At 40.2% G+C, this 23,604-nt stretch overlaps 1 protein-coding gene across 1 annotated transcript in view; it reads left to right on the top strand.

Moving 5' to 3' along the window:
• LOC118413796 (synaptic vesicular amine transporter-like) overlaps positions 1 to 23,604 on the top strand; it is a 61,700-nt gene that overhangs the window by 1,522 nt on the left and 36,574 nt on the right. Inside the window, 5 exon segments of the mRNA XM_035817327.1 lie at positions 16,916 to 17,075; positions 17,573 to 17,927; positions 21,095 to 21,110; positions 21,112 to 21,154; positions 21,798 to 21,881. Of these exon segments, the coding sequence (XP_035673220.1) occupies positions 16,946 to 17,075; positions 17,573 to 17,927; positions 21,095 to 21,110; positions 21,112 to 21,154; positions 21,798 to 21,881 (628 nt within the window). The 5' untranslated portion in view covers positions 16,916 to 16,945.

Below are 23,604 nucleotides of genomic sequence, written 5' to 3'. Positions count from 1 at the left end.
TACCTGTATCTCTATAGCCAGTATAACCACCCTTCGCGTAACACACCAGCTTTTGTACCTGTATCTCTATAGCCAGTATAACCACCCTTCGCGTAACACACCAGCTTTTGTACCTGTATCTCTATAGCCAGTATAACCAACCTTCGCGTAACACACCAGCTTTTGTACCTGTATCTCTATAGCCAGAATAACAAACCTTCGCGTAACACACCAGCTTTTGTACCTGTATCTCTATAGCCAGTATAACAAACCTTCGCGTAACACACCAGCTTTTGTACCTGTATCTATATTGCCAGGTAAGGTAAAATTAGTAGAGAAAGACAGCTGTAACAATTGCGATGAAAAGCATACAATAGAACATTTCTTTTGCATACAATAGAACAATTTAGACATTGGTGGAAAAATGTGACAAAGCAAGATATACATTTAAGCGAAAAAACGAAAATATATTGTGTAATAGAGTCAGCATACCTTGCTTTTTGTATAATGATAGCAAACTAGAGTTCCACGAACACATACCTTTGCCAAATAAACCAGGTTTGTTATGTAGAATGATGTCTGTAGACAAATGCGTTACTCATTTCATTTTCTTTATAATTAAATGCTTGGAGTTGGTTAATAAAATTTCGGCATTTATTATGCAAATTAGATCCCAATTTACAATTAATTGATATCAAATTGTATCAAGTATTACTTAAGCTATCAGCATACCAAAAATCATGATGATCCTTTGATCCATTCTTGACTTATTCTCTTTCAAAGTCTTTAAATACACCTCTTACTCTCTTCCCTCTTTCTCAGTTACATATGTGACAACTTTGATGAAAGTACTATAATGGAATGCAGTGGATTTATGAACTTTTCCTAATCAATTATGCAAATTAGCTGTTAACTTGCATAATAAGTATCACATTATATAAGTCTTCATTTAGGCTATCTACATGCCGAAAATCATGACGATCCGTCAACACGTTCATATTTTCTCATTAATTATGCAAATGAGATCATCATTTGCATGATAAATATGCATTGACATTTCTCTCTTTCTCAGCTACATATGTGACAAGTTTTAAAGCCCTATCATGGAATGTAGTGAATTTATAAAATATCCTCATTAATTATGCAAATTAGCTGTTGATTTGCATAATTGTTATCTCATTATGTAGGTCTTCACTTACGCTACCTACATACAAAAAAACATGATGATCCGTCAACATGTTCATATTTTCTCATTAATTATGCAAATGAGGTCATCATTTGCATAATTGATATCTGTCGACATTTCTCTCCTTCCCAGTTACATATGTGACAAGTCTGAAAGTCCTATCATGGAATGTAGTGGATTTATAATTTTTCCTCATTAATTATGCAAATTAGCTGCTGATTTGCATAATTAGTATACCATTATGTAAGTCATCACTCATTCTATCTACATATCATGACGATCCGTCAACACGTTGTAGAGTTATTCTCATCCAAAGTTTGAAAGGAAACCGGCGCCTGCAGTTCCAAAAAAGCCGCTAGGGGGCCCAAACTCACAGCACTTACTCTCTGCCTCAAGGGCTATCTACCACTCAAAAATCATGATCACAGCATGTCCAGAACACGATATATCAAAAATTGAGGTTCTGCTGCAGTACCTTAGCAAGCCGCTAGGGGGCCCATTATCGAACTTGACCTTCGTTTTCCCGACCCCTACCCACCTACCAAATATTATCGGGATCCATCCAAGACTTCTTGAGTTATGCTGTTAACAGACAGACACACAGACACACACACAGACTCACAAGCCCAAAACATAACCTTAGCCATTCTGGCAAAGGTAATAAATATAGCCTATACATATATTTTATTAATGACATCAAACCCAGTATCCGACATTTCCTTTACAACTAAAATTCCAAACATACAACATGTAAGGTGAAAGGTCATTCTCTGTATGTATCCATCCACCTTGCGGTACATGTCTTTTGTATATCTTTGTAATGTTTATTGGAATGAAACCAGCTTCTGTATCTGTATCTATATAGCCAGTATAACCACCCTTCGCGTAGCACACCAGCTTCTTTATCTGTATCTATAACGTTATAGCCAGTATAACCACCCTTCGCGTAACACACCAGCTTCTGTATCTGTATGTAGCCGGTTTAACCGCCCTTCGGTGAACACACCAGCTTCTGTATCTGTATCTATATAGACGGTATAACCACCTTTCGCGTAACACACCGCGTACCGGCTTCTGTATTTGTATCTATATAGCCGGTATGACCACCCTTCGTGTAACACACCAGCTTCTGTATCTGTATTTATATAGCCGGTATAACCACCCTTCGTGTAACACACCAGCTTTGCGGCACTTTAGCAGCTGGTTATATTACACTGAACGACACGTAACACCTAACTTTTGCACTTCTATCAGCAAGTATTCTTCAAAATTGAGCAGGGAAGATGCCCCTACTGTGCTTGGTGATACAAATTCCACTCTGCAATAGTTCTGGGACAATACGAATTTTTAAACACATCAATCCTAGGTTGGTAACTCTGGTACTTGAAGGCATGACTGTTTCTTGTTCTTTTTCGAGCTGGTATTAGATACTTATCAGTCGGTACGTCCACCAGTTTATTCGTCATTTTCGTAAGACCTAAACTTGAATATGCTGCAACAGTATGGGATCCGTATACAAAGAAAGACAAGGATAAACTGGAAAGGGTACAGAACCAAGCTGCTAGATTCTGTACAAATATGTGTGAATGGGGTCTAAGTGTTTGCTTTGCACTTCACATCATGCAAAGTCTTGACATTTTCCTTCTGACTTCAAGTGACATCCACTGTAGTTCTGCTTTTATTTTGGTAACACTAGCATCCCTGCTGTTAGTTATTTGTACAGAATCTGGCAGCTTGATGGTTCTGCACCCTTTCCTGTTTATCCTTGTCTTTCTTTGTATACGGATCCCATACTGTTGCAGCATATTCAAGGTTAAAGGTGGGGTCACACCTGCGTATATTTTCAAGTGCGCATGATTTCCGCATGAAATTTTGTCAATACGCGGCCGAACGCCCAACATTTGGACTTTTTTTGGAATGAATTAAAATGTACGTCGAGCCCATCTGGCGTTTGAATTACGACTTCAGCGTTTCCATTTCGCATGAGGTGCTTAATATTGCATCTGAAATGCGCAACAGAATTTTCTGTATTGCGAATAGATGCGTATGGGGTACGTATGTTGGGCGTATTCCGGACGCACATAACGTCTACCGACCGCATGCCTGACGCACCTGGTGCTAACTGCATTCCAAACGCACTTCAGGTGTGTCAGAGGAACAGTTTCTGTTACATATACTTTTGTTTGCGTTCACATTTTTTTCGTTTTTCGTTAGAGGAACACTTTGTACTACGTATACTTTTGTTTACAGGCAGTGCAAGTAGAACATTAATAAGTAAACAGTGAAGAGTTTTTTTGCCTTGCTTAGCGGCATGGCCTTGTGGCCACTATTTTCTTGGTTGGTTCAATGGTTCCATGGTTCCAAGGTTCAAGCAATGTTAACCCAGCCCTTCCAAAGGCCCTTCCAAAGGACCTTCCCAGTTCTCTTTCTCGAGGACAAACTTACGGCTTAGGCGACTAACAGTACATCCCCGTCAATCTTTATACCTGCCTTTTACGCATTTGATAACAGTTGTGGTCGGTACTGAAAGCCTCTTAACATCTGGTTACATCGAATGAATGAAGCGTTCGTATGGTGATATTTCAATTCCATTGAAGTAAATATATAATCAAGTGAATTATCTCGCATAATAATTTGCATTACCTATTCATAAAGATGAAATAAATGCCTAATTAGACCAATGCATTGCATGTGAATATATAAGTAGGCAATGACGTCATCGAAACGTCTCAAGAACGTTTGACTAGGTATTTCAACGCTACCACGAAAACCCTCTGCCGTACGCTGTTTTCCCCGACGATCGCCCCGATTTGGCCGGGCGGCGGCGCCGCGCGTTCCAAACGCGCCAAATTTTGGGCCGCGTGCCCCTCCGAAACGGAGGATATGTGACTGAAGCGGCACAAATAGAACCTTTTTTGACGCTATGGATGAAGAATTTCAAGGTAAAATACTTGATACAATTTGTAGTGTTTGGGGGAGGGGGGCATGTTGAAGAAAATGTGCTTTTGAACAATTTTTTCTCAAGTCAATCCCAGCAATATAATTTCTATGCAGTGTTTCTTTATCCATGTTTTAGTCATGAAACTTACATGTATGTAAAATGTTTCTTAGTAATTTTTTCTTATTAGTTTATTGCTTTCTTTAGCATATTTTACATATGGATCATTGATTGGCCTGTTGTGTACTACTAGTATTTCTTTTCACTTGTTGAACTTGAGGCACCATGGTAACTTGAGGTACCTACAGGGTATGCCCAATTTTTAAGAAAATCTCAATTGTATTTTCAATGTCGTCGTTACTGTTGGTGTGAATCATCCCTTGCCTCGTTCCAAGACTAAAATACCATTTTGTATTTTTTTTCACTTGTTGAACTTGAGGCACCGTGCCCCCTGATATGGGTCAGCCGGGTAACCTATGCCCAAATTTTTCAAAACACTAATGGCATTTTTGTTAACGTGAAAAATTTGTGCAACCAGATTGTGTATTCTTTGTCAGATTGTGCCAAGGGTTTTTCTGGTGTAGCAGAAATCATAAATATGTACTTACCTGCAATATTATACTCTTGTCTCTACTATCAGCCAGGTTCCTACCGACCGGGCGAGGTTGTCGCAGTTGGTACTGAGATTCAGTCGCAGAAGATGGCTCAGAAACAGTGACACTTACCTCCTTCCATCTTGTTGCAGGTATTTATCTACTTAATCAATGATAATAAGTTAATCTATTCCTTACCCCAACTTGCCTTTCTTTCTTTATTGAATTCTTCATTTTATTATTGGATCATTCTGAATCTTTCGTCACAAGAAAGAAAGAAGTCATTAGAAAGATGATGATGTAGATGAACATCAGACGTGGTACTGGAGTAGGTCGTCATCCCCTCAGATGGAAGAACATTATCACCATGATGGTAGACATGTTAATCATGAAACTCAAATAATTTTGTTTTTCAGGTGGAGTGTAGATTGCACCAAGTACCAGATGTAGCTGATATAAGACTGGAGAGCGGAGCGGAGATATTGAATGGTAGAGGTCAAACATAATGTTGACAAGTTGTGCAGCCAGTGCTATTAGCATTAAGTTTGTTAAAGAATACTGTTGCTACCAGTAACCACAGAAAATGATGAGTAAGCCTGTTGTTTTTGTAAAAAGTAGTTTACATTGCATTATACTATTTATAGTATTGATTAAATAAGGAGAAGTTCATGTACCTGCAAGTACATCAAAGAAATCTGTGTCGATTGTATGTATCCTGAAGACTGAGCCTTTGACCTTGAAAAATGTTGAACTTGTCCTTATAAATTTAGTGTTTACACAATGTCTACCTATTGATATTTTATCTCTTATTAGTACAAACATCTGTCTTCTATATTTTATTACAAATGTATCTAAGTGTAAAGTTGTACTGTTGATGCAGTGTAACATCATGGCTCAACATGAAAATAATGCGACATATTCACACACTTACCTTTCACCTTGACCAAGTTGACCTTGTTATAAGGCAATTAATATTGCTGATATTCTATAGATGTGACATTGTTGGTAATATAAGATACCATAATGTTGTGTACATTGCAAAAGTATATGAAGTATGATATTTAATCTTCTACAATGAGACTCAACTGGTGCAAAAAACACCATTGACTGTAACCCAAAATGTGAACTTTTAAACCCAAATTTACTTATTTCTTAAAGAATAAGCTAAGATGACAATTATTGTGTGAAAGGACACCAGTGGGTGCTGCATACATCGACCCTGTGTAAAAGCATAATAAAATGCCATGAATGTTCAGAACTCTGTGGAGTGATTCTATGTAGTACATATTACGGGGAAATAAGATAAAACAAGCTTTGCAGCCTTTACTTACCTTTTCATCACCCCTCAAAAAAGGTATTTTTTTGATTTTCATCGTTTATCGCGCAGCCGGCCATATCTGAGGGTAGGTTTTGGCAACTTTGTGGAGCCATATCTCAGCAACCCTTCAAGCCATTCGCTTCATCTAAAAAGCATTTTACTCCTCTTGGTTAGCTCTTTCAGAAACAGTAAAAACAGTCATTGTATTGTGTTTTTGCCAAGGCACAGCATTTTGCCTTGCCGGGCTTGAAGTGCTGACCTACTTTTTCCTGACGATATCCCTAACACGCGGCAAGGCACAACTTTTTTAAAAAGATTTCTTGTTTAAGTAATTTGCGAAGCAGTGAAGCAGCAAAACTGTACTTGTGGTAATGTAATGTGGGCCATCATTTACCTTAAAAAATATATGCACTGTTAAGATTGTGTTTGTTTTCACTTTGTCCTTAATGATTTCCCCTATAATCTTAATATTTCAACTACTATAAAAATCACACTTATACACACCACAAAACATATTCAAGATCTTTATCAAACACGGAAATTAAACAATTATGAAACCTTACACCCTCTTTCAAAGTTGTAATATGGCTCTATATTGCACCTTTATATCATGTTGTTCTACACACAAAAAAGTACAATTATCAGCAAATACAGTCAAATATCTGTTACACAAAATGGCACGTGTGTCACGCAAATTGACCCAGTGCTTCAGCAGGTTCCTCTACATCTTCCCTTCCCTGGAGGCTCTGTTGGGACCATTCATGGTGTCCTGCAAGTTGTGACCATCTCTGCATGCCCCCGGTACAAATTCGTCGGTCCTGGCCTGGATCTGCCATCTTGAGATGATTTTTTTTGTCTGGACTCAGATGCACCATCGCATTTATTCCAAATTTGGAGTGTGCGTCGATCACGCTATCAGCTACGCGTAGTATGCGCAACACGATCGCAGAACGCGCTGTACTAAATCGTGATCTATGTGTGCATTCGTTATACGGTCGCTCATGGTGCGTTGTGTCTGCGCTGTAAGTACGCTATGTACTCGCAATACCGCGATATCCGCGTATTACTGCGTATTAAGCGCAAACATGTAGCGTCTTCATAGCGCAGTCGACCGACGTGGGACCACTGTATTGCGCATTCATAACGTTTTGGCCACCAAACTGCGTACGAATGATAGTTTTGTGCATGTCCAAAACTATATCAGGCGAACTGGGCGTATATTTACGTTTGCCTGCGTACGTGAAACTTTCTTAAAACGATTCAGATGCGTTTGAGGTGCGACTTGTGCGTGCGACTTGTGCGTGCGACCGACGAATTTGTACCGGGGGCATACAGAGATGGTCACAACTTGCAGGACACCATGAATGTAACTGGTCCCAACAGAGCCTCCAGGGAAGGGAAGATGTAGAGGAACCTGCTGAAGCACTGGGTCAATTTGTGCGACACCATTTTGTGTGACAGATATTTGACTGTATTTGCTGATAATTGTACTTTTTTGTGTGTAGAACCACATGATATAAAGGTGCAATATAGAGCCATATTACAACTTTAAAGGGGGCGTAAGGTTTCATAATTGTTTAATTTCCGTGTTTGATAAAGATCTTGAATACCTTTGTGGTGTGCATGAGTGTGATTTTTATAGTTACTGTAGTTGAAATACTAACATGATAGGGGAAAGCATTAAGGACAAAGTGAAAACAAACACAATCTTAACAGTGCATATATTTTTAAGGTAAATGATGGCCCACATTACTGTAAAAGTACAGTGTCACTGCTTCGCAAATAAATAAAAAAACTCTTCACTGTTTACTTATCAATGTTCTACTTGCACTGCCTGTAAACAAAATCATACGTAGTACAAAGTGTTCCTCTAACAAAAATACTCTATTGGCAATGCTCGCAAACAAAAGTATATGCAACAGAAACTGTTCCTCTGACACACCTGAAATGCGTTTGGAATGCAGGCATGCGGTCGGTAAACGTTGTGTGCGTCCGGAATACGCCCAACATACGTACCCCATACGCATCTATTCGCAGTACGGAAAATTCTGTTGCGCATTTCAGATGCAATCATACGCACCTCATGCGAAATGGAAACGCTGAAGTCGTAATTCAAACGCCAGACGGGCTCGACGTGCAATCTAATTTATTGACAAAATTTGTATTGACAAAATTTCATGCGGAAATCATGCGCACTTGAAAATATACGCAGGTGTGACCCCACCTTTATGGGGTCACATTTGGTGTTCGTTTGTTCGTTATGTGCATGATATAGCACCTATCAGGATTAAACTGTATAAGCCATTTCCTTGCCATTGTTCCAGGGTGTTTAAATCTTTCTGTAGAAGTTGTGAATCATTCTTTGTAGGTACCTCTAGATGTAACAGACAGTCATCGGCAAATAACCTCACACTTGAATCGAGCTGGTCGGGCAAGTCGTTTATGAAACGACTTGCCAGACCAGCTTGGAAGAGCAATGGTCCCAGTATAGCCCCTTGTGGAACTCCCGACGCTACTTTAACTGGAGCTGAGGCCTTCCTTTCTACCCCTACCGTTTGTCAGGAAAACCTTTAACCAGTTTAGTGTAGTGCCTTGAATTCCGTAGTACTCCAGTTTTTATATGAGTCTGCTATATGGGACTTTGTTGAAGGCTTCAGTGAAATCAAGTACATGCATTGCTAGATCCAGCTGTCTATTTGGTAATCCGTTAGAATAAGCTGTGTTTCTGTGGATCGTTTTGCTCTGAAACCATGCTGGTATTCTGTTAGTATATTATGGCCTTCTAAGTGTTTCATTGTATGGCTATGGATAATGTGTTCGACTGGTTTACAGGAAATACAGATAAGTGAAACAGGTCTGCAGTTACTGGGGACCTCTCTATCACATTTGGAAAATGGCGCATATATTTGCGTTTCTCCAGTCTTGGGGGATTAATTTTTCTCCTGTGTCAAACGATTGTTGAAAAATGTTAATTAGAACAGGTGCGGTTTCACTGGCTGTCTTTTTGAAGATCCAACTAGAGTTCGGTGACCTCATACCTCCATGAAATATTTAGAGCTTTTGTAAATTTTATACATGACTTACACATTTACATAATTTATGCATGGTGATGTTCATCATTGACTAACATACACATGTCACAGGTGTAAAATTCCCATCATTAATCACGACGCAATTGTGCAATTCTTTATATATTATGCAAATCAGTTCCTCATTTGCATATTTGGTATCTGCTTATGTTCCACCTATCATAATTTACATGAGTTACATTGATTGAAGTCAATGAAAACAATGGAATCAAACAATTTCTCCATTAATTATGCAAATTAAGCCATGATTTACATAAAATGTTTATTATCATGAACATCTTTGCCAAAGATACATGCATGCCTAACATGATGGCAATCCGTCGTTCCTTTCTGCAGTTATCCTCTTTGGAGTGTCTTGACAAAAACGCCCCTGCAGTTCTACAACTAGATGTTAGGGGGATGAAATTTGCTCCACTTTGTCATGACGCTAAAACCTATCTACCACCTGACCTAAATGTTCTTGAGTTATCTCCTTCAGAAGTTTTTGACAAAAATGCCACTGCTGGAATTAGCTGTCACAAATTAGAACTGAGCGTGTCAAGAAAGCAAACTGTCACATAACACTCATTTAGAACAAGACGGCTCATTGAAGTCAAACGCCCCAGCTCGATGTCGTTGTTAGTCTCTAAACACATGTACATTAAATTACCAGACCCTGACGTTTCACTGGACACTGAACAGGAATAATTTGCATAATTATTATCTTATTTTGTACAACATTGTCTAAGGTACTACATTTAAAATTCATGAAAATTCGTTGTTCCCTTCTTGAGTTATCGCCTTCAGAAGTTTTCGACAAAAATGCCCCTGCTATCCCAAAACTAGTCGCTAGGGGGCCCAAACATGTGTCACTTCTTTCTGAGCACATGAGTTATCTAATACTCAAAATTCGTGACCATATCGTATTCAGAGCACGAGATGGCAGAACCAAAAGTTGCGCTGCAGTACCAAGGGAAGTCGCTAGGGGGCCCACAATCTAATCATTTCTAGCTTTCATCACCCCATCAGCACACCAAGTATGAAACTAATCCATCCAGCCGTTGTTGAGTAATCTTGTTGACAGATAGAGAGACAGACAAACGCTAGTGAAAATATAACCTCCATCACATGTACATTTCATGGAGATAATTATGTCTACCTCACTTTTATGTGTTTGTTTTGATATAACTGTCAGTCGTTTTAGTCGTATTAGTCCATGGGCCAGAGGGGTTTTTGGTACCACCGAGAGGGACAAGTGCTATCATGGATTTTTTTAATTAGCAGGAACCAAAGTTAATTCTAAGCCATGATAACCAGTTGTCATGCACAGCTTTCCTACTGTAATCACGTGACCAAGTCACGTCATCCAAATTGACCTGGCCGTTTGGTCATTTATTGAAAAGGACGAGATAAATATGAAAAATATCAATAATTTCCAGTGAAAATTGGTTTACATTTGAAAAATACCACAAGAATTAGAAAGTATTAAGTTTTTTGTTGGTATTTAGCATCTTTAGGAAGTTATGAATCTTTAAAGGCTGATTTTAGGGGCAATTTTGATACTTGGTGCAAAATAGGAAAAATATAACCTTGATACTGTTGAAAGCATGTTGGCGTCACTGTTGTCTCACTCTTGTGTCATTCTTGGGTCACTCTTGGGTCACTGTTGGGGCATCTTCCCACTTGCGCTATTTTCTAACTTTCAAAAAATCTTCGTGCTTGCTTGTGTCACCTCTGGGTTTGCTTGTGTCACCTCTAGGTTCGCTTGCGTCACCTCTAGGTTCCGTGGGGTTACGTCTGCGTTGTCGAACCCCGAAGCGACGAAAGCGTGACGCGAGTGTAGTGAGAGTGGAGCACAGAACCCCCGTATCGCCTGAGGAAACTTTTGTGTGAAACATTACTGACATCTCCAGAATAATTACGAAGAAGGGACACCTAGCTATAGACAGCCCAGTGCGGCTCTTCGGCATTTTTCTTTTGTCACATTTGTTTTTAAACCGGCTGGTAAAACTATGTAAAGACCAGATAATATAAACTATGGTCTTCAGTATGCTACAGGCACCCGTACAGTTAACATCAGTGGTGGCCTGACTGAGAAAGTACAAGTTACTCTTCAAATCCTGTTTGAGATCTAGAGACGACAGATAAGAAATTGAAGTAAGACTATATAGCTACACATCATAGAGAAATTAGCTTGTTGAAGAACATTTAGACCAGAATATGAAGTAATGACAATACTGGGTTGCTATTCAGTGTGAGACATCAGCTGGCAGTTTTTTTTGTACAGTTCTACAGAGCATAGGTCTATACTGGTCTCTTCATCATCATCGCGGGCTGCTTGCCCGGACCAAGTCCACCCTCTCCTTCCAGACGTCTCTGTCCCCCATAGCGTTCTTTAGGTCTTCGACCCGAAGCCCCACATCACGGGCAAGCTGGTCTATGTAGGTTAGTCGAGGTCGTCCTGCATGTGCATACCCGTGTGATGGCTTCCACAGTATGAGTTCACTTGCAAGCTCTGCTTTGTTTCTAAAACAATGGCCGGCAAATCTGGTCCTACGCTCCCTGATGATGGTTGATATGGCAGGAATATTGCCATACAACTGTTCCTTGGTAGGATGTTGTTTCCAAGACTTGTTAAGCACGGCCCTCAGCATACGTGTGTAAGTACCATCAAGCTTGCTTTCTAGTTTCCTAGTTAGTGTCCAAGCTGGTGAGCCATACAATAGTATAGATTCAACTATCGCTCTGAAGAAATCCCTTTTCAGGTTGTCTGGTAGTGAAGACTTCCATATAGGACTTAGGTTGTGAAGAGCACTCCAGGCTTTGGCAATACGAATCAAAATATCCCTTTCAGTAGAAGAGATGTCACTTCCCAGGTACGAGAACCTTTCGACTTGTTTCACAGGAGCCCCATTCAGGGCATCAATCTTGCCAATTTGATTAAAACAGATGCATTCAGTTTTCTTAACATTAACATAGAGACCAATCCCAGAAGCTGCCTCTTCCAGCGCATGTAATAACTTTTCAGCATGTGCAATTTTGTCGGCAAGTAATGCCAAGTCATCTGCATAATCAGCATCTGTGATCTTCTTAGCTGGATATCTGCTGCTCCTGGCTTTCTGTAAGGTGAAGCCAAAGTCGTTGTGTGTGTCCACAGAGGTACGCAGAACATAATCCAGAGCAAGAATGAAAAGAAATGGGGCTAGAGTATCCCCCTGTAAGACCCCTGCATGGATATGAAAAAAGTCTGTGTCACCATCGGGAGATCGCACCATGGAAGTGGTATTCTTATACATCATTATTATTGCATTTACAGTTTCTCCAGGGATTCCGTAGGCTTCCAGAATTTCGGCTAACTTCCCTCTGTGAAGACAGTCAAATGCTTTCGAGAAGTCTACGAACAGCATGACTGCTTCTAAATTCTTCGCTTTCACCCCTTCAATGATCCTTCTCACTGTTAGGATCTGCCCTAGTGTTGATCTATTCTGTCTGAATCCATTCTGGTTTGGTCTCAGCACTTTTTCTACTTCAGGTTGGATTCTATTGCGTAACATTGCATTGTAAACTTTAGCAGCGATAGGCATGACAGTGATGCCCCTGTAGTTTGCAGTGAGTGACAGATCTCCTTTCTTTGGAAAAGGAAGGATGCACCCTTTCGTCCAAATCTGGATAGAACTTTGCAAGTACATTCCATTGCAGCATTGCAGCAGGATATCATTAAAACTTCCTGTTTTCCAGACTTCAGGGGGTACACCATCTAGGCCAGCTGCCTTTCTGTTCTTTAGCTTTTTCATACTGGTCTCTTACTATAAGTCAATTATTACAAGTCATGTTTCTACACACACAACTCATGAGAGCTATAAGTCGTAAGGAATACATTTTCAAGTTCGAAATGTAGATGCATTCCCAAGTAGATGCTTTGATACAATTTTGACAAGGATGATTTGCATTTTGAAGAAAGTTGTTTTTCCAGAACTGCAGATAGTATTATCTTATTATCACATGATCTTATCTAATTGAAACCTTGCATTATGTAACTTTGTTAACACTTACTTTGGGTCATTCTGTATGATTTGATAATGTTCCTATGAAAACAAGTACAGAATATTTGAATCAGTGACCAGTAATATGCAAATCTGTCTCTGACCATTGTTTCTAGCTGGTAGACAGTCTGGGATGTTTATGAGTTTATGTAGTTATAGGGGTCAATCCACCATTCAAACTGCTGGACAAGTCACAGTGGGAGCACTTCCTTATTGTTCTTACCCAGGGCAAGAAACCAGCCAGTTTAACATGATGGCAAATACGACCAAACGATAATCAAATGTTCAGATTTACATTTGAACATGTAAACACACACCACCGGATTTGCCAAGTCACCGGTCTGGGCGCAGGCGCCAATTGGGCAATGACCCTAATTGACGCAGGCGCAGAAGGCCCAAAACGAGTCTTTAACAGTATTTTAGCCTATTTTCGACTTTTAGCAGGAAAATGTAAGTAATATTTCATATTGGTGAGACAGTGTAGGTTGCAGATGTTCAAATTCGGCCAAAAAACTAGGTTTTGGTCCATCTTTTTGGCCTGTGCTGACCCCTATTTTGAAGTGCTGAGTCCCAAAAATGACGTCATGAAAAGCAAGATGGCGGCAAAGTTTGACCGCTGGAATAGTTGCGCTGGTCAGAAAGTTTAAAGATTAGACTTTTGGACACTAGAGCTGGCGGGCTGCTGTGTGGGGTGAGTTCTTATGACCAGGAATGTTCACGGATGAGATTATGACACCCTGAACTTGCTAATTTTTACATTATCGCCCATGTAGATTTGTATTAGTGGTAACTGCTCAATTGTGACAGCCTCTCTCGGGGCCCCTAGACTGCCCGATCTGGTCTTTCTGCATTGTTCCTTGGTAACCGCATTGGTTCCGAACTCGCAAACTGGGCTGGGCGGTATAACCTCGAGTTCCAGACTTGCAGTTTCTTGGTTAAAAACAAAAACACAGAACGAACGATTCTCGTCTTGTCATCTCAAAGACGGTATGTGCTGGTTTGAACCTTTTGCATTTGTATTTGAAGATTTTGTTACCTCATTTTCCTATGTTGGTTACGTTTGTGTCTGTTGTATACAGTCACACCTGTCTATAGCGGGGGGACTGGAGAAATGTGGCCACTGTAGAGAACATTTTGTTCAATTGACCACGAGCGATAAGTTCCACAAGTCATGTTTTCAGTTCAATATTATATTGTTCGGTGCAAACCTGACATTGAAATGAAAAAGACAATTTTTGCAGCTGAGGTGGCATAAAAACAGTGCTACTGCGAACGTATAAATCAACACCGTCTATGGTACGGAATACGTCAGCCATATGTTTTCAATTTGTCACAGTGTTTTCTTTCTTGTGCTGGAAACATTTCCAAAGCACTAACAAAAACACACGTGAATAATAGTTTCTCATTATAAATAGTATCTACGCGCAAGTTGATATAGCTGTTGCTAAATGCTACACAAACACTGGTAAAGTACCAGTCTTAAGAAACACGGGTAAATGCATCAGTTCCTAAATACTAGAAAAAACAGTCATGTTGGAGGTGAAGATATCCCTTGTCCAGGTGCATATACCAAAATGTGCGTTATTCTAATTAATACCAAATATTTTCATAATCAATAAAGACATTGCATAGTTCTTTTGTGGTCACTTCATGGTAGAGACTTCATATTGGAGATATATAGGTTGCTTGAGGACAGGTGAATACAATGAAATACATCTTATGTCAAGACTCAGGTATATGCAATAATGGAAATACAAGGGACCCAACCCTTTCATTTGTTAATTCATTATGCAAAAAGCATTTTGGGCCTGATACGAAAGTAACATGTATACATCGAAGTATCATTATCAACATTCGTTTAAGTTCTGTAACATCAGGAGCTGAATAAATTCTACACAAAACTCTTGCGGGGAGATACAAAGATGGCGGCCTTATGACCACAAAAAACAACATGCAAAATAGTCTCCGCCCTCGAAAACAGGAAGCTCCACCCCCACGTACACGTTCTTGATAAACACCGTTGTTTATCGAGGATGCGTCCTGTTTCGGCCGTTGTCTAGATATCCAGGACGCTAGCGTCCTCCTGCTCAGGCCGTTTTCTGGATATCCAGGATTCGGCCTAGTACGAAAACTAGATGCTGACGAAAGTTGGATACAACAAGCGCCGCCCTAGTGAAAAGGGGCCGCCGCGTGAGAAAGGTGTATCAACGATCCTCCTATATCGCCTTGGGATATAACGTTAACAGTGTTACAGATACAGGACACATCTTCTGTTTCTTGCAGACTTCACCCTTCTTGGAAAGTACCCGTTGTTGTTCAACCACTTCTGCAAATGCCGACCCCCTTCCCGAAACTCTCTCTGATTGGTTGATCCACTTATTGAAATGCCATCTTTGGTTGACGTGATAACATTAATTTTGATGGATAGCCAGGTCAGTCTTTTCGCGGCGATATTTTCGTTGTACGGGTGTGCCACAATTTGCTCTGCAGTTTTCAATTTCTTGGAGACACCTGTCCGGGCAGTTCACAAAGAAACGGTATGTAAACGGTTTTCATACATTGGCATTTGACTTTAAAGTTACACGATGTGTTAGATGAGGCTACTCGCACGTTATTTGCCAGACACGCTTTAAGAGTTTTGCGCCATTTTGGTGTCATAGTTCCCACTTCCAACGACAGCCATACCGGGTGCAATGGCAATGCGTGCGCGACAAATAGGACTGTCTCTGCTTTTGTCTACCTAACGTGACAGTAGAAGAAGGCGTCATTATGCCATTCTTCATTTAGATAACACGTAGTATAGGAAGTATAGGTGGACTGGTACTTATCTAGTTCCCCGCTCACGGTACTGTAGAAGGAGGCTTTATTAGGCCGTTGTCATTTTTCATTCAGATTAACAAAGTACAGGTACTAGTACTTTGAAATTACGTCCTGTATTTCCAGATGTGATGTTGACGCTTTGTTATCTAAAAAGGTTGACCTACTTATTATTTTGGGGGCAACTTTCTCTTGCCCACGCAAAATAATGAAGTATGAGAGTCATATAGTTTTTCCATACGTCAACATATGCCACTAAAACAGTTTACCCCTCTAGCCCCAAAGAAGTCTGCATGACCCACTTTCTAACAGATTGGAATTCCAATAGCCACAGCACACTAACTGGAATTCCAAAAATTCGTATTGAACAGCATTCCTGTGGACACATGTCTGTACAATTAGCAGAATTTATGCAGACCGAACACAATGATATACCATTTGCCTCGCCCCTGAGGCGTCGCCAAAAAAGGCTACCTTTTTTCACATCCACGTCCGTACACTATACAGGCTTTTCATTGACGTCATACTAATTATAATTTGAATCATCCGGCGACCATGTTGGCGGGTTATTGAGTTAAGCAGTAGCATCTTCGTGTGGTTTACAGACGCACGAAGTAATCCAACATGGCGCAGATGACGACAAATGAAAAGCCTGCAGCTGTATTCACTATAAAATAGGCACGCTGATTATAATTGACACAGCTGACGGCATAGGGTTTCTAGAATGGGTAGAGCAAACGTCTGAGAGGGCTGTATATGCGCGGCTTGGTATTGTCCGTCATTCCCATTTCTGTTTGGTCTCGACCCTCGCCCGTTGTTTCCTTGTGGAACACGGGTGCCAACCATAAACGACGTACTTACGAAGACCGTACCCTGCACACACTGCCCCTACGCCTTAAATTGACCATGGGACTACCTTTATTTTTCTTTCCGCAAAATTTTATTTGTGTTAAATATTATAACTGTATTTCAGGTCTTTTAAAAGGCATCTACAGTCACAGCAATGGTTTCGCTGGCTGGAAACTTCAACACGATGCTCGCTTACTGCAACGAGTGCCGAATGTCGAAGAAACTGATAGTTGTCACCGTCTTCGTGGCACTCCTACTGGACAACATGCTAGTCACGGTGGTCGGTAAGTTAACGTTTGATTAACGTGTCTAATTAACGATACCTTGTACTACCTTGCATGTCAAACACCATTACACGCTGCTAAACATGTATTTCTAATCTACATTTTAATCCTTATTGTATACTCTCAATAGAGCACTAATACTTTGAGTATTTTGTCTATTTGGACATTGTGTGTTGTGTTGGAAGAAATCATTTTGATACGATACAAAGTTTAACTGCAACACAACAATTGGACTTCGAATAGCCACCTACAGTCTTTGAAAAGGAATGAGCAGGCGCCACCGCTTCTGCGCCGTCACGTTATGCAGACAAGGCTGAGGAATTAACATGAAGGGGGCGCCATACACTTTCTGCAACGTGGGATCCACTGCTAGCTGAGTCACGTGTTCTATTTCCATAAAGTGACGTCGTGAACGTTGCGGGTGGCTCAGTTGCAATCCAAATTTTGTGTTTCAGTTGCGTCAGTTCCATTTCTAAGTTGTTGGGTTTTTTTTGCAGTGCCGATCATCCCAGACTATTTCTATCGCCTTGAGCACCCGAACTTTACCGGCGACTCTGGCTATGACTGGATTGGCCACACGGGTGCACACAAGATGCAACAACAGAATAACAATAGCCCTGCGGTAGAAGATTACCACATGGCAGACAGCACCACTGCGCATGCGCGTGATGATCACGTAATGCAGACGCATGCACACGTGACCGAAACATCCGGTGCTTACACGGAAGAACCGCAGCGAAATGAACACGATTGGGACCTGATACATGAGAACATCAAAATAGGACTTCTTTACGCTTCCAAATCAACGCTACAACTCCTGGCAAACCCCTTTGTTGGCCCACTGACGAACAGGTTAGACACTTCGTTTGAAGAGAAATTATGATATCTTCTATACCCTAACCTTCAGCCTGCCAAGGTAGACGTAAGTTCTGTTGGTCATTAGGTTAGGCACAGGAAGAACATTAGGCCACATTGATTTGATTTTATATGGATGAAATCCGAGCACTCATTGATTTCCAGCTGTTCTCCAAAACAGAACCACCGTTTCGGGACTCAGTGTCGACTGAAATACCCCTGTCACATGGAGCAAAAATCGATCAGACGACGAAGTAGAAAGAACAAGACAACTTACCTCATTTTAATCCTTATTGTATACTCTCAATACACAAATAAGGACTTGTTTGCCAAAAAGTAGTTACTAAAGCAACTGGATATGTTTTTGGAAACGGTCAGACGTTTCAACTGCTTTCCCGCAGTTTTCATCAGTGACACTGAAGAGATCTAGTTGGAGAGGGATCACCGGTGCAATGGGATCACCGGTGTCACCCATTGTTGTAGACTTGTACATGGAGAAGGTCGAGAAGGCCCCCAGTACTTTTCAGGACACTCCCCCACTCAAATGGTTTCGCTATGTTAATGACACTTATTGTAGACTAAAAAAGAGAGTTGCTGATGACTTTGACTACATCAACAGGTAGAGGAGAACATCAATTTCACACAAGAGCCAAGTCATGACAACATGCTCCCCTTCCTAGATAACAAAACTAGCATAGAGAAGGACGGCAGCCTTTAGTTCGAGGTGTACCAACACGCACTGACCAGTATCTGGCCTTTGACTCTCATCACCCATTGGAACACAGGCAGTGATAAAAACCCTTTACCACCCGGTAAACATCATTATTTCCCCTGACGAAGCCAAAACAGACGAACACAAACACCTCCGACGTACCTTAGCCAAGTGTGGTTTAAAAAAACTGGACCTTCAACAAAGCACTAAAACCCTCGGGCCACTCTAAGAGAACGCTCAAGTACAAACCTCTAACCGACAGAAGCAAGGTTAACATTACTATCCCATATGTCCAGGCAGTTTCGGAAAACTCTGACGGACATTTCAAAACTGGACATTGCCGCTAACTTCAAACCTCACTCAACCCTCCGGTTGACTGGTACATCCCAAAGACCGACCCCAGTAAGGTACCAAAGTTAATGTAATCGACTAAAATGTGAAGAACCCAACTGCAACAATACGTACATTGGTGAGAACAGCCGGACACTAAAGGCAAGGTACAAAGAACATTAAAAACCTAGCACCAACGGCTACTCTTCTGCCATTTTCAACCATCTAAAGCACAAACAGGGGCACTCCTTTAATCTCCAGCCACCGATTTTCCGAGAGCCACCGAACCCCGCTGGTTCGAAAGGGGAGTCAGAGAGGCTATATATGATAGAATAAACAATTCCATCCTTAACAGGAAAGGTGGTTTACGTATGGAACTATCTGGTACTTGGGATCTGACACTAAACGCGACAAACAGTTAGCTCCTATGATTATTTTAATTATAATTTTAATTACCCCTTATGCTAACAGCATTTGGGAGCACTAAATAGCATCTTTTTGCGGCGGGAGCGCACGAATTTCTTCCTTACAGGGTTAATTTCAAAATAAAACTTATTTTACCCGTTTTCAATGAACAGTTTTTCAATAATAATGTAGTAAAAATCAAGTTGTGGCGGTAGTAGTGACGTAATCCACTTTTATTGGTCATAAAAAGACCAGAGTGATGTTTTTGAGGTCAAATTTGCATTCGGCATGTGCCAAAACCCCTGTATACTAATTTTTTTCTTATATCTTCAAGTATGGGAAAATATGGTGACTTTGCATATCTAATTAGCGGACTCTGATTTTATTACCCGTGGAACTCAATTATTCAGAATTATTCATCATTTCTAAACTAGATGTATAAATTTAATGACCATATTTGAAATCAACATATTATAAAACCCCTGTACACCAAGTTTTTTTTCTTGTATCTCGTATGAATGCGGAGATATTGTAATCTTGCATATTTAATTAGCTGATCAAGAGAAATTATGCATAATTTTCAGGCATTTGAATGGCCATAACTCTCTAACGGTATGTCCGATTTTGTTGAAATAAAAACCATTCTATTTGTTTCATTGAGACCTATCCAATGATATCATGTTTGAAAAGTAATGATGAGTTTGAAGTTTTTGCGTTATTTGAGACAGCTAATTTGACCTTGAATTTTGACAGACAAAAAGCGACATTTGATAGGGAAGTATGTTAGATTATGAAAATAGAACTACATAACAAATAACATTGATAGTTATTTTTTTCGGAAAATATTATTTTGAAATTTTGCTCAGCCACCCTGAAATCCTACTTAACTCATTTGCATCAACATAGTCTTAACTTGTCTTACCTTTGTAGCTTTTGGACCTTTGAAAATTTGTCTTCCATACATTTTGCATATTCAGTCATAGTTAGGAAAGAATTCTTCTTTTACATTTCAGTTCACAGCTAGGATATATAAACCCTCTCCAACTAGATCTCTTTAGTGTCACTGGCGAAAACTGCGGGATAGCAGTTGAAACGTCTGACCGTTTCCAAAACCATAGCCAGTTGCTGAAGTAACAACTTTCTGGCGTATCTTATTACCTGGATGTCTAACCTACATCGACGTAAGGACTTGTTTGATACATAATGTTCTATGGTTTGATTTGTGTTACCAGTTTTATTGTCATGTAGTTTTGAAGTTTTAGCTGCATTTTTGCCGGATTTATTTGTACCTTTTCCCCTTCTCGCATTAGTTTTGGAGCCTCCATAGAACGTCATCCGTAGATAAATGACAAAACTGTTATTATTTGCATTTAGAGCATAGTTTTTACGGATTGATTGCAGAGCGCAAAGGTATTTCGCAAACTGCGTGTTTTGTAGAAGGACAGAAGCAAAGAACAATCTTAACACCATTTTCGCCTAGAGCTATGGTAAAAGATAAACTTCAGAATACAAAAATCTGAAGCTCACCTCGTTTGGCGGCATGAAGTATGAAGTCAATTTTGACCTTGCACTGGCCATCCTATTCAAGAATGCTCTTTGTCGCTTAGGGAGAAATCAAGTGATAAAATCTATGACCTTTTCACCCGTAGAAATCAGAACCCCATGTGGTAACAAATCAATTCAGAAACATTTCTTACACGCCGTCTTCTTCTTCTAGGATCGGATACAGCATACCCAATGTTTATAGGATTCATAATTCTATTCCTTTCAACACTAGGTAAGTGAATATGAGAGTTTTATTCGGTTTATTTTCTTTATAAAAGGCTTAAAATGATAAGGAAGACACATTTAACACAAATTTTACAGGAATGTAAGAACTACAAATTCGATTGTTCAGGAATTTAATAATCTACATCAGTGTATGTATATATATACATGTAACGTTAATTTTACATGTGTGCTTTTATTTTTGCGATGTATAATGTGTGATATGTGTGTGTGTGTGCGTGTGTGTGTGTGTGTGTGTGTGTGCGTGCGTGTGTGTGTGTGTGTGTATGTGTGTGCGTGCGCGCGCGTGTGTGCGTGTGCGTGTGCGCGTATGTGTGTGTGTGTGTGTGTGTGTGTGTGTGTGTGTATGTGTGTGTATGTATGTGTGTGTGTGTGTGTGTGTGTGTGTGCGTACGTGTGTGTGTGTGTGTGTGTGTTAGTATGTGTGTATGTGTGTATGTGTGTGTGTGTGTGTGTGTGTGTGTGTGTGTGTGTGTGTGTGTGTGTGTGACAGGGAGGAGAAGTGTGAATATACGTGATTATTGTTAGAAGTAACAACAGCAGTACTAGCAGTAACAGTGCTAGCAGTAACATTGGAATTTAAACATTTCATCTGCCGCCAGCATATTGCTGAAACGTTTTGTAACACACAGGATTCGCCTTTGGAACATCATACGCTGTGCTCTTCGTGTCCAGAGCTATGCAGGGGGTCGGGTCATCTTGCTCTTCTGTTGCAGGTATAGACCGGTTCACTGCTCAAACTGTGCATGCACAGCTTTTTTTGGCATGTTGGGTAATATATGAAAGGTAAAGGCCTAATTTCCTATTTTTTTTTGTCTAGACCGGGCTTTATAAATGTCCACAGGTGTTTCATGTTGTATCCGGGCCTTCAAATTTGACCTACAAAATATCTCGCTCAGCTTAATTTGTGGAGTGGAGCTAAACTTTGCCACAGCCTTCTCTGGTGTTTATATGGCAACTATAGGCCCCTGACAGGTGCAGTATTTCTGGACCTTAAAAAGGCATTTGACTTAGTGTCCCATGAAATTCTTCTTGACAAACGATGGATAAATGACATACAAGACAACGAACTGCTGTGGTTTCAGTCATACCTGTCAAACAGGTGTCAGGTAACAGTTGTAGAAGTTACCATTAGTGAATGTTTTGGAATAACTTAGTTTAGTTACCTTCGCGAAGAAGGTTATATTTTGGGTAGCGTTTGTATGTTTGCAGAAGACCAGAATAACTCAAGAACGCCCGGATGGATTGTATCGATATTCGGTATGTTAGTAGGTCTTGGTGAGACCTGGAAACGATTAGATACGGTACTGCAGCAGAACTTCCTGGTTTAATATATCAAGTTCTGAGCATGCTGCGGCCATGATCTTTTAGTGGTAGACAGCTCTTGATGTCGAGAGTAAGTGGTGTATGTTTGGGACCCCGAACGGCTTGTTTTGGAACTGCAGGGCAGGTTTAGTGTCAGACTTTAAAAGGGAATAACTCAGAAAGGGGTTGACAAATTGTTATGATTTTTGGTATGTAGATAGCTTAAGTGATGCTTCATATAATGGCATATTGATTATGCAAATTTGTATCTAATTAGCATAATTGATTATGGAATTTTACGCTCAGTTCCATTATGGGACCATTGCAACATTGTGACATCTGTAACTGAGAAGGAGAATATTGATTGATATATATTATGCGAAATAAAGACCTAATTTGCATAATTGACGAGAAAATGCTATAATTTCATTGTGGTAAATGACAGTAACTTCTTGTAGCATTTGGAAGTTATGAAGGTGAAGGTGAACATCGTTGAACATTGATTATGCAAATGAGACCATCATTTGCATAAATTATCAGAAAATGCGATAAAAGCCTTCTTTCTTAACATAGATTGTGTGCGTCTGGTGTCTGGTAGAGGATATGATCAACTGATATAATTTATGCAAATAAAAACCTTATTTGCATAATTAGTGATAAACAATTAAAACAGCAGTTGTAAAGAAAGGTAGGATTATTTGGCGAAGGTATGGGGTCGTAGATTTTAGTTTATTTGCAAGTTCATGCCCGGAGGCTACCACCCGAACGACATATCGAACGATTCTGTTCCTGTTCTATTTCGACTACTCGGTCAAAAACAAGGCTGTCACATGTTACGTACCCAACTTTACACCTGCATCAACCTTATGTCAGAAACCGGACACTCATGCCCACCAAGTAGGTAATGTGATGATTGAAATTATAACGCCCTTACCGCCACTATATCCGCCCATTCTCAAACGACTGTACTAAGTGGATGTAGCCTTTTCTGCAAAGAAGGCGTGGTATTCTTCTTTCGCCCCTTCTGAAAGGATTTCAGGGCCCAAAAAGCTAAACCGAAGTCAGTCGGCATCATCAGAAGGCGGCGGTCAGTTCTGTCCTACTCGAGCTGTTAAGACAAAGGTGTTCGTGATA

The sequence above is a fragment of the Branchiostoma floridae genome, chromosome 4 (genome assembly GCF_000003815.2).
Source record: "Branchiostoma floridae strain S238N-H82 chromosome 4, Bfl_VNyyK, whole genome shotgun sequence".
Lineage (NCBI taxonomy): Eukaryota > Metazoa > Chordata > Leptocardii > Amphioxiformes > Branchiostomatidae > Branchiostoma > Branchiostoma floridae.
The sequence above is the reverse complement of the archived record's forward strand: the minus strand, read 5'-3'. Positions and strand labels throughout refer to the sequence as shown.